Source organism: Periophthalmus magnuspinnatus, chromosome 21 (assembly GCF_009829125.3).
Source record: "Periophthalmus magnuspinnatus isolate fPerMag1 chromosome 21, fPerMag1.2.pri, whole genome shotgun sequence".
NCBI classification, from domain to species: domain Eukaryota; kingdom Metazoa; phylum Chordata; class Actinopteri; order Gobiiformes; family Gobiidae; genus Periophthalmus; species Periophthalmus magnuspinnatus.
The window spans coordinates 33,043,380-33,056,093 of record NC_047146.1 but is presented as its reverse complement, the minus strand read 5'-3'; the positions used below and the strand labels follow the sequence as shown (position 1 = coordinate 33,056,093).

General features: G+C 41.5%; 1 protein-coding gene and 1 long non-coding RNA gene across 4 annotated transcripts in view; both read left to right on the top strand.

Annotated features, from left to right (window-relative positions):
* Positions 1-12,714, top strand: part of LOC129457284 (uncharacterized) — an 84,675-nt gene that overhangs the window by 18,268 nt on the left and 53,693 nt on the right. The window lies entirely within an intron of this gene.
* The window catches only part of ndufa10 (NADH:ubiquinone oxidoreductase subunit A10), a 39,181-nt gene continuing 37,424 nt past the window's right edge, over positions 10,958-12,714 (top strand). For 2 of the 3 annotated variants that reach the window (XR_008649170.1, XM_055230462.1), the window contains exons 1-3: positions 10,966-11,103; positions 11,604-11,772; positions 11,945-12,160. Coding sequence is in view for 2 of the 3 variants with exons in the window: in XM_055230462.1 (XP_055086437.1) it covers positions 11,029-11,103; positions 11,604-11,772; positions 11,945-12,160 (460 nt within the window). In the remaining variant the exon portion in view is untranslated. Of the gene's footprint in view, positions 11,104-11,603; positions 11,773-11,944; positions 12,161-12,714 lie in introns of all 3 variants that reach the window. The other variant, XM_033987419.2, reaches the window with a different exon arrangement.

The following is a 12,714-nucleotide window of genomic DNA, read 5'->3' as shown; positions in this document are numbered from 1 at the left end:
TACTGTAGTATAGTAGTATACTGTAGTGTAGTAGTATACTGTAGTATAGTAGTATACTGTAGTGTAGTAGTATACTGTAGTAGTATACTGTAGTATAGTAGTATACTGTAGTGTAGTAGTATACTGTAGTATAGTAGTATACTGTAGTGTAGTAGTATACTGTAGTATAGTAGTATACTGTAGTATAGTAGTATACTGTAGTGTAGTAGTATACTGTAGTATAGTAGTATACTGTAGTATAGTAGTATACTGTAGTATAGTAGTATACTGTAGTATAGTAGTATACTGTAGTGTAGTAGTATACTGTAGTATAGTAGTATACTGTAGTGTAGTAGTATACTGTAGTATAGTAGTATACTGTAGTATAGTAGTATACTGTAGTATAGTAGTATACTGTAGTGTAGTAGTATACTGTAGTGTAGTAGTATACTGTAGTATAGTAGTATACTGTAGTATAGTACTTTAGAGCGCTGTAACTCTCAGTGGGCTTCTCCCTGTACAAATAAAGATACATGATGTAAACATCTAAAACAGACTTAACCTGGACAGTTGGTAGAACCAAGAAAAACACGAGTAAAACGAGTCGATCTGAACGAGTTGTACAAAGAAATAATAATAAATAAAAACATTTTAAAAAACAAGAGTAAAACTGTGAGTTTCTAATGAGCTGCAAACGAAGACACGCTCATAATCAGGACAGACCTCTTCAGCAAGGTCAAAGGTCATGACTGTGACCTGTGACCTCTGCTCTGACGCTACAGTAAATCACAGACAGACAGAGCTGTGAGTCTGTTAGGGGCCGATGAGGGGCCCAGCACTGACACTTTGAAATGTGTTCGTCACTAGAGCTGTCCCACTGTCCCACTGTCCTACTGTCCTACTGTCCTACTGTCCCACTGCAGAAATAATAATAATAATAATAGTGATGATAATAATAATAATAATAATGATGATGATAATAATAATAATAATAATAGTGATGATAATAATAATAATAATAATGCTAATAATATAATAATAATAATAGTGATGATAATAATAATAATAATAGTGATGATAATAATAATAATAATAATAATGATGATGATAATAATAATAATAATAATAGTGATGATAATAATAATAATAATAATGCTAATAATATAATAATAATAATAGTGATGATAATAATAATAATAATAGTGATGATAATAATAATAATAATAATAATAGTGATGATAATAATAATAATAATAATAGTGATAATAATAATAATAATGATGATAATAATAATAATAATGATAATAATAATAATAATAGTGATAATAATATAATAATAATAAAAATGATAATAATAATAATAATAGTGATAATAATAATAATAATAATAATGATAATAATAATAATAATAATAATAATGATGATAATGATAATAATAATAATAATAGTGATAATAATAATAATAATAATAATAATAATAGTGATAATAATAATAATAATAATAATAATAATAATGATGATAATAATAATGATAATAATAATAATAATAATAATAATAATAATAATAATAATGATGATAATAATAATAATAATAATGATAATAATAATAATAATAATAATAATAATAATAATAGTGATAATAATAATAATAATAATAATAATAATAATAGTGATAATAATAATAAAAATGATAATAATAATAATAATAATAATAGTGATAATAATAATAATAATAATAATAATAATAATGACAGTGTAATGCCGTGGTGCATTAGTTTTGTCCTGTTGTTTTTATCAGTCTCTGTTTCTGTGTTTCTGAAGCTCGTCTTGTCTTATCTGAAAAACACTGAACCGTCTCAAGTTCAACCATTGTTTATTACCGAGCGTTTCCATGGAGACCATTCAAGCCCTGACCTTTGCCCTCTGCGCTCTGTAAACACCGTGTTTATCTTGGACCGATGCACTTCCCCAAATCCTCCACCGTCAGAGTTTATCAGACGAATGTCCCCAACACGACCTGGTCTCAGGTTCAGGTCTGTGCCACCGTGCTCCCAACGCAAACGGCTCATATACGGCTCGTACACGGCTCGTACACGGCTCAGTAAACGACTCGGTATGGGACTCAGTAAGGGACTCGGTAAACTGCTCAGTGCACGACTTGGTAAATGTCTCAATAAATGTCTCAATAAATGGCTTAGTAAACGGCTCGGTAAACGGCTCGGTAAACGGCTCGGTAAACGGCTCGGTAAACGGCTCGGTAAACGGCTCAGTAAATGGCTCAGTAAACGGCTCGGCAAACGGCTCGGTGGATTCTCTGACGAGGTTTGAGTTTGAGATGAAAAGTAGCAGCACACACTGGTTGTTTTTAGCTGTGACTCGGTGCCAGATGAGTCAGAGCCGCCTGAGGTGGAGCCGTCTGCGTCTGTGGGACAGACTTTAGCCCCGGGACACGAGATACAACTTTAACAAACTGTACATGAAGTATTTATTTAAAAAGTACAAAGTCAAAGTCCAAATGTGGACAGAGGCTCATTATCAGAAAATCACGAAACGCTCCAGGTTTGAACAAACACTTCTGCGTGTCACTGTCACAGATTTGACCACGGCCCATTTGAGATTACTTAACGTTTGAGATTACTTAACGTTTGAGATTACTTAACACAATTTAACAAGCAGCTCTTCAGAGGAGGAGGAAGGTTTGGTTAAACAATAGAGAAAATAACATGTTTGTTTAACAGGCTCTGTGCATAAAATAACTCCATCGTGAAATCTGAAGTAAACAGAGTAAATGTGGTGTTACTCAGGACTGACACATGGGTTCCACTGTGACGAGGGTCCAAATCCCACGTCTCTCCTGGACGTCTGGACGGTGGCTTTAGTATTGTGTGTTATATTTATAGTTATAGAATAAGACGAGTGACTTTGTTGATGTAAAAGTCGTGGCTTTTCCCAGTTTTGACCCATTTAAGTCGCTCTTCCCCAAAGAATATTTTTATCCAGGCTGAAGAACATCTCAGGCTGAAACTTTCATTTTTGTGTCTATTGCATTTCCTGGTTTTTCTTCCATTCAGTGAACATTTCAGGTCACGCAGCTCTTGGTCTTATTATGGACCAAGAACAAAAGTGGACAAATTTTAAAAGCAAAATCAGACCGGAAATAACTCACTTTGTGTTGAAGCCTCGAGCTGTAATTAAAATATTAAGAGCATTCATTAAAGAGACGGCTGCCAAGGAATCTGCAAACTCATAAAAGGCATTCCAGGATGTGCCAGTTTTTTGGATGGAGATCAAAATAAACCCGATCGTCTGACAGGAAGTGACTCTTAGGCCTGATCGTTTGACAGGAACTGACTTATTGTTGTTTTAGTTTGTCTCACTTCCTCATCTGTGTAATCTGCATTTCTAAAGATTTGATGTCCACAGTGTAAAACAACCAGAGATTTACATAAACTAGAGTCAAGTCTGAGTCCAGAGTGTTATATATGTGTTAGATATGTGTTATATGTGTCATATATGTGTCATATATGTGTCATATACAGTGGGGCAAAAAAGTATTTATTCAGCACCGATTGTACAAGTTCTCCCGCATAAAAAGACGAGAGAGGCCTGTAATTTTCATCATAGTTTCACTTCAGCTATGAGAGACAGAATGAAAGAATCCAGGAAATCACACTGTAGGATTTTTAATGAATTAATTGGTAAATTCCTCAATAAAATAAGTATTTGTCTCCTACAAACAAACAAGATCTGTGTCTCTCACAGACCTGTTACTTCTTCTTTAAGAGGCTCCTCTGTCCTCCACTCGTTCCCTGTATTAATGGCCCCTGTTTGAACTCGTCCTCAGTATAAAAGACACATGTCCACAACCTCAAACAGTCAGACTCAAACTCCACTATGGACAAGACCAAAGAGCAAAGGAACCACAAACAAAACTGTAGACACCAGGCCCCGAACACTCAATCTGCAACAGGTAAGAGCTGGAGTCAACAAATCAACTGTGGAGCAATTATTACAAAATGGAAGACAAGACCAAGACCTGGGGCTCCACCAAGATCTGACCCCGTGGGGTCAAAATGACACAAGAACAAAGAGCAAAAACCCTAGAACCACACGACCGAGTGAATGACCTGCAGAGAGCTGGGACCAAAGTAACAAAGGGACCATCAGTAACACACTACACCACCAGGGACTCAAATCCTGCAGTGCCAGACGTGTCCCCTGATTAAGACAGGACATGTCCAGGCCCGTCTGAAGTTTGACAGAAGCATTTGGATGATCCAGAAGAGGATTGGGACAATGTCACATGGTCAGATCAAACCAAAATACAACGTTTTGGTAAAAACTCAACTTGTCGTGTTTGGAGGAGAAAGAATGCAGAGTCTCATCCAAAGAACATCAGACCTACTGTGAATCAGGAGGGTGGAAACATTATGCTTTGTCTAGGACACTCCAGCTTGAGACAAAAAACTAAGACATGAAAAACACTAAGACATGAGACACATCAGGTCTGTGCAGCTCTGGCTCCTGTTTCATATGAGGTCCACTGAAAATGTTCTTGATTGTGTTTAAATGTGGTCACTCTATGTCCAGTCTGTCTCTATGTGTCCAGTCTATGTGTCCAGTCTCTATGTGTCCAGTCTCTGTGTCCAGTCTCTATGTGTCCTCTTTATCTGAGGGAGTCATTGCAGTCCTATACTCCACCCAGAGCCCTGAGGTCAGAGGTCAGAGGTCAGCTGACCAGCTCCTGTTGCTGTGCCCAAAGCCTCAAGACCAGAGACAGAGCCCAGACCATGGAACAGCGCCCTCTGTCTGTCAGATCCTCTCAGCCTTTAATGCAGTTCTCCCTGGTATTTAACACACAGGTGTTTTATTGGTCTTTTGTTATGTATTTTGTTTTCTGTAGATTTGTTTTTTGTGACTTTTATGTGAAACACTTCAGCTGAAGTTTTAAATGTGATAGAGAAATAAACTTGAATAGAATTAAACTTGTTAGTGCCTTAAATATTATATTTATGTGAATATCCCCTCTCCGGTATCTGTGATGGGAAATAAAATAACTGTTCAACTAAATATTGAGCCAAAGCTTCTGTCTGAGACACACTGAGCTGCAGAGACACTCAGTTTCCTGTATTTGACACATCGAGGCTAAAGTCGACATCAGGAGCCGTTCAAACACCTCAGTGTCCTTCTGTTTCTGTTCAGATTCAGTTCAGCTGTGCAAAAACAGACAACTGGGCCATTTTAGCCACTAGCGATGTTAGCCGCTAGCTCCTTTTCAAACAGAAGTGATTCTGACGAAAAGCAGGACCCCGAGACCCCTGGGAAAACAGAACTGAGAACCACAGGAGGGTCCTATACACACAAAAAACAACTAAAAAACAAACGGAGAAACAAAAGGAGAAACAAAAGGAGAGAAGAAGACGCTCCACACGAGCCGCTGTGAGCCACAGCTCCGCTCACAAACATAAACATTTTGTATTGAGCCAGTTCTGACTCAGAGTCAAACACTGAAGATGATTTATGTGACTGGAGTTTATCAGGACGTTTAGAAAAAACACCAGGACTAACACCAAGACCAGGACTAACACCAGGACTAACACCAGGACCAACACCAGGACCAACACCAGGACCAGGACCAACACCAGGACCAACACCAGGACCAGGACCAACACCAGGACCAACACCAGGACTAACACCAGGACCAACACCAGGACCAACACAAGGACCAACACCAGGACCAACACCAGGACCAACACCAGGACCAACACCAGGACCAACACCAGGACTAACACCAGGACCAACACCAGGACCAACACCAGGACTAACACCAGGACTAACACCAGGACCAACACCAGGACCAACACCAGGACCAGGACCAACACCAGGACCAACACCAGGACTAACACCAGGACTAACACCAGGACTAACACCAGGACCAACACCAGGACCAACACCAGGACTAACACCAGGACCAGGACCAACACCAGGACCAACACCAGGACCAACACCAGGACCAACACCAGGACCAACACCAGGACTAACACCAGGACCAACACCAGGACCAACACCAGGACTAACACCAGGACCAACACCAGGACTAACACCAGGACCAACACCAGGACTAACACCAGGACTAACACCAGGACCAACACCAGGACTAACACCAGGACCAACACCAGGACCAACACCAGGACCAACACCAGGACTAACACCAGGACCAACACCAGGACTAACACCAGGACCAACACCAGGACCAACACCAGGACCAACACCAGGACCAACACCAGGACCAGGACCAACACCAGGACCAGGACCAACACCAGGACTAGGACCAGGACAGTTTAGAAAAACACCAGGGTTTTTCAAAAACATCAGTGTTTTGGAAATAAACATATTTAAGAATCAGGGACGAGGCTGGAGTCTTAAGATGAGATTTAGACTTTTTTGTGTCATTGCAGCACTGCCTTTGTGAACTACAGCTCCTCAAAGAGGCTCCTCAAAGCGGCTCCTCAAAGCGGCTCCTCAAAGCGGCTCCTCAATGCGGCTCCTCAAAGCGGCTCCTCAAAGCGGCTCCTTAATGCGGCTCCTCAATGCGGCTCCTCAAAGCGGCTCCTCAATGCGGCTCCTTAATGCAGCTCCTCATAGCGGCTCCTCAAAGCGGCTCCTTAAAGCGGCTCCTTAATGCGGTGCCCCAAAACGTGGATCTGGAGCTTGAGCACACAGACAAAACTCTCAGAGATCAGACTCAAGAGCGGCACAGTGGCTAATACTATCGCCTCATAGCAGGAAGGTTACTAGTTCGACTCCTAGGGACATTCTGTGCAGCTTGCACGTTCTCTCTGTGTCTGTGTGGAGTTTGCATGTTCTCTCTGTGTCTCTGTGGAGTTTGCATGTTCTCTCTGTGTCTCTGTGGAGTTTGCATGTTCTCTCTGTGGAGTTTGCATGTTCTCCCTGTGTCTCTGTGGAGTTTGCATGTTCTCCCTGTGTCTCTGTGGAGTTTGCATGTTCTCTCTGTGTCTCTGTGGAGTTTGCATGTTCTCTCTGTGTCTCTGTGGAGTTTGCATGTGTTCTCTGTGTCTGTGTGGAGTTTGCATGTTCTCTCTGTGTCTCTGTGGAGTTTGCATGTTCTCTCTGTGTCTCTGTGGAGTTTGCATGTTCTCCCTGTGTCTCTGTGGAGTTTGCATGTTCTCTCTGTGTCTCTGTGGAGTTTGCACGTTCTCCCTGTGTCTGTGTGGAGTTTGCATGTTCTGTCTATGCACAGCAGGCCAAATCCCCCAGTTAAGGTCATGACCATAACAGTCTGATGATCTGGAGGTGGGTCCTCTGACCGGTTCAACCCAGAGACAATGGGTCAAATGCAAAGGACAGATTCTCTACGGGGACATTAAAGTGTAGCCTTCAGGCGTGTTTCATATTTATTTTGTGACATCCTTTTAAGCTCAGATGTGGAAACGTTCTGTGGTTCTGGGAGACAGTTTTTGTCCTGAACGTGTCATTGAGTGAGACACTGAGTCTGTGAGTTACAGCTTCACTCTGACACAGAGGCTGGAGAATTTCTGCACTTTTGGAGAACTCCTCCTCCTCCTCCTCTTCCTCCTCCTCCTCCTCCTCCTCCTCCTCCTCTTCCTCTCTGTTGGCCTCCTTCAGTTTGGGTCTGAGCTGCCGAGAAGTGAAATAAAATCATCCATAAAAACTGAGGGGAAATTTGTCAGCTGTGAGACTCAGAGACGCAGGAGTTTTACTGTTCACTAATTACTCTGGTTCCTGTTGTGTGTTTGTGTCTGTATCCTCTAGAAAACAGGGAGAACTTTGTTGAAATTGGAAAATGTGTCTCAGGTAAAATGTCCCTGACCTGTGGGGTGCCCCAGGGGTCAGTCCTGGGACCCCTGTTGTTCAGTCTCTACATGCTGCTGTTAGGACAGTTAATACACAACAATAATGTGTCACACACAACTCTGCAGACGAGTCAGATCTATGTCTCACTGCAGCAGGTGAATCTGGACCAGTGGATTCACTGCATCAACAGATCAGTGTGTGGAGGAAAAACAACTTTGTCCAGATAAACTCAGACAAGACTCAAGTCACAGAAACATAGAGAAAGTGTCAGCGTCACCTCCAGTCTCTCTCTCTAAAACCTTCAACTCGGGCTAGAAATCTAATCTCCACATCAAATCAATAACATCTGCAGCTTTTACCATCTAAAAACATGTCAAAATTCAAAGGTAAACTGTCAAATCCAGACTCAGACTTATCCTGTGTTTGTGTCCAGTAGATTAGACGACTGTAACGTCCTGATCACTGGACTCTCCAAACGAGCCACAGAACAGAACATCCAGAACATCCAGAACATCCAGAACATCCAGAACATCCAGAACACTGCTGCTCGGGTCAGGACTAGAACCAGGAAGTACTTCACACATGTGTCCTGTGGCTCCTGTGGCTCCTGTGGCTCAGAGACTTTAAAGCAGCTCAGTGTGAACAAGTCTCTCCATGGACCAACATCTCCCACATGAGCCACATGAACCATCTCACATGAGGAGGACTTCAGGGACTGGCCTCCTGATGTAGACCTGGTTTAGTCCTGGTTTAATCCGGGCCTCCTGCTGGTCCCAGAGTCAGGACTAAACATGGGGAATCAACGTTTCAGTTTTGTGCAGCTAAAACCTGGAACCATGTCCCTGTCTCCATGTCCCTGTGGCTGAGCTACAGGGACATGAACATTTTTCTAGAATAAAAACTATTGAAAATATGTATACATACATATACACATAAACATTGAAGTGTGTGTGATTGGTTTTCACTTGGCCCAGAGTGAAACTCTCTTCTGAGTCATTGTCCAAATAAAGTGTGTGCTGACAGCTGCTGCAGAGAGAGTAGACTTACATAACCCCAAACTGCAGCATATGTTAATATTGTTTTCATCTCACTCAAAAAGCCGTTCGGTCTTAAAATACTGTGTTTGTTTTTCTTAACCTGTTTGTGTTTGGACAGAGGACACAGAGGACACAGAGGACACAGAGGACACAGAGGACACAGAGGTGGAACAATGGCGCTCCGGCCCACGAGGAGTCAGTGGAAGTGCTGAGCAAAACAAAAGTAAATGAGGTTATTGTTGGTGATCTGGACGCTGTCTCCTATAATGTAATTTGATTTTGGATTTGCCAGCGGGTTCGTTAGCGGCGGGGCAGCTGAGGCTCTCGTGCTGCTCTGACTTCTCTGTGAAATATGAAGTGGTGGATCTGACTGTCAGGCTGTTTACATGAGCGGTTTCCAAGCGAACGGAGGAAACAGGCCTGAGTCAGACGTGTGCGCTGACAGGACTGGAGGTGTTATGTAAAGCCTCGCGACTTCAGGTGTGAAAAGTGGCGTTCTGTGACGGAACTGAGAACACAGTGGGATGGAACATGTGCAGGTTTTTCAAGAATGAAACGAAGTCAAAGGCACAAGGTGAACTGGTTTAGTCAGAGCATCAATAACATCCGAACCACTTTATAATAACACACACTTTAACGAGCCTTCAAACATGACAAAGACTTCATTCATAACAAATGGTTTATGAAGAGTCTTTTAGGCTGAGTCAGCGCCTCATTAAAGGGGGAGGAGTCAGGGCGTTCATTGAGTCCTTTCTAAGCCTGTTCTTCCTTAATACACCACTTTTTCTTGTCGTTTTTAGCTCGTTTAGATCATCACCGTCGTTTGGACCCACAAATTCACACAACAGAGTCACTATTTACAGAAAACAAAATGATAATTACTAGAAATTTGATTAAAGCCATAAGAGCTGCAGTTATTATCCCGCAGAGGACTCAGGCTTTAGATTCTACACACAGACCTACAGCTGCTTCAGGATCTGCAGCTTTTAAACCATCAACTTTACCCGTTAGTCCTGTTTCTGTGAAGTACTGTTTTTATCCTGAATGTGAACAATGGCACTGTATGAAGCTGCAGTTAATTTTAGCCTCAAACAAACACAAACAGACTGGTGGTTTGTGGATAATGGTGCACAGCTGTAATCTGCCATCTCCTCCAGAACCTGCTGTTACTATATCAGGCTCATTATGAGTCTCCTAATAATGAGTCAGTGAACAAAAGCAGGTCAGGCATTGTTCAGAGCCTGTTTACATTCCTCCAGGATCACACAGATTACACAAACTCTTCATGTCTATACTATTTTAGCTTTGGCAGGATGCAGCTCCACAACTACAGCCTCGTGTTGTTTTTACACCAAATCTGGACAAATAAAACAAAAACATACAAAATACTGACTTCATAATACACATAATACACGTAACACACAAAACACACATGACACAAAACACACATGACACAAAACACACATGACACAAAACACACATGACACAAAACACACATAACACACAAAACACACATGACACAAAACACACATGACACAAAACACACATGACACAAAACACACATGACACAAAACACACATGACATGATGCATCTTTAAAACAGGATTTATAAAAAGTACTTACAAACATAATGGGGTGTTTTAAAGGGCCTATTCATTTTATTCTGTTTTATTATAGTTGTATTCATTTTTAAAGATCTCGATCACGTGACCACATTAAAGCGTGGCTAAAGCGTCACCTACTGGTCAGTTCGTAGTACTGCACGTGGACAGTCTCAGCCGCGGTCTTATTAAAAAAAACAAAACTGCATATTTCTTCTGTAGTTTTCGTGTTCTCTTAGAAATTGTTCAAATAAAAAGCATCATAAACACTAGTGAACTTTGTATTTGCTCCATTGGCCGAACATTCTACGAGAGTTGTCACGTTTTCACTATTAAACTAAAACATTTGCATTTTGATTTAGGCGGAAAACAGCAGAAAACTGACTAAATAAAGGACCAGAAGATTTAGATATAGATAAAATAAACAGTTAACAAAAATACACACAAAGAGAAAAGGCGCTCGCTGTGACGTGTTTTGTAGTCGCCATTTTGTCTCTTCCTGAAGGACCCCTCGTGACGCACAAACCACGCGACGGTTCAGCTGAGGTCGGAGCGTTTTTGGAAGACAGATAAAGATGGCCCTGAGGGTGATCCGTGTGGTTATTCCCTCTGGGACAGCTGCTCTCAGCTCTGTCAACATCGTGCAAAAGGTAAACGCCGCGAAATAAAGACGTTTATTCATTTATGAAGCGCAGCACGTCACAAGGACACGCTAACCGTTAGCCTCCAGCTAACACCTCCACCTCAGCACTCATCTGGATTATTTACTCAAATAAACAACAAGGAGCAAAATAATAATGTTTATCTAGTAACATATAAGTGAAATATTATTATGTTTTTTTTAACACGACTCTGTGCGAGGACACGGGACTGTTTCAGATGAAACACAACATTCTGTTATAGGTCAATGTTATTTCACACAGATGTTATTTCACACCGATGTTATTTCACACTGATGTTATTTCACACTGATGTTATTTCACACTGATGTTATTTCACACTGATGTTATTTCACACTGATATTGATGTGTTAATATGATCTGAGCCAGGGGCAGTAATGAGTTCAAGGGTCTTCTTAATTGTAGAAATGATCAGATGAAGCATTTATACATTTATCTTTTGGATATGTCTGTTTTGTTTTGACTCTTAGGCACGTGTCCACACCAGTCCAATCAGGAGCCTGCGTTATGGCTGGTGGGCTTATGCTCTAGGTGAGAGGACCACACCCAGACTGACCCGCCTCAGTAAAATCTTCTCTGTAGAAGGAAACCTGGCATCTGGGAAAGGCGCCCTGGCACAGAAACTGGCCGACAAACTGGGTAAATATTAGTAACTACTAGAACTGACCAATACGACTGAATGAACTACAAACTGAATTACACATGACATTTTCAAACCATGCGTGTGTGTGTTTGTGCCTGTATGCTAATGGTATTATGTGAGTTATATGTGCAGGTTTGAAATAAATATTACTAACTACGTGATCATCAGGGATGCTGTACATGCCTGAGGCTGACACGTTTTACATGGACAAGATGACCGGGGAGAAGCAGGCTCTTCCTGTGGACTTTAACGGCATGTGCAGCCTGGAGAAGTTCTACACTGACCCTAAAGCTGCCGACGGAAACAGCTACAGGCTCCAGCACTGGATGTACATCATGAGGCTGCTGCAGTACGCAGACGCCATCGAACACATGCTCACAACAGGTACACACAAACTATACACTGGCCCACAGCTGCCAGTCCAACTCCCACAGATGAATGCTGCTGTTGTGTTGTTGGGCAAGACGCTTAACCCACTTCTCTCCCAGTGTGTGTGAACACTGTTGTATGAATATGTGAGTGTTTCCTTTTCCTCTGCACTATATAAATATGACTATTTACCATTTATCCCAATTTATCCCAACTTCAGTAGTTTCAGATTCTAACCTGACTTGTGTTAAACGTAACAGCAGCATAAAACTGTAGTGTAGGAGCAGAGACTGTTTATATAAATGTGTCCCCTCTCTAACTTTTGGTTCGTATTAACCCTCTACATGATCCTGGGGTTTTTATTTCACTATTGTGTCAGTAAATCAAGATATGAACATTGAGAATAGACTAATCAGGCTCCCGTTAGCATTAGCAACAGGTTTGATTGACAGCGTTGCTTAGTGCCTGTTCTGTCCTAAACCAGAGGTGTGGGTGGGAAGGGACGTTACCTTCAACAGCCTTGCTCCTGATTGGCTCTTTGGTATGATACTCATGGTCAGAACTCTACT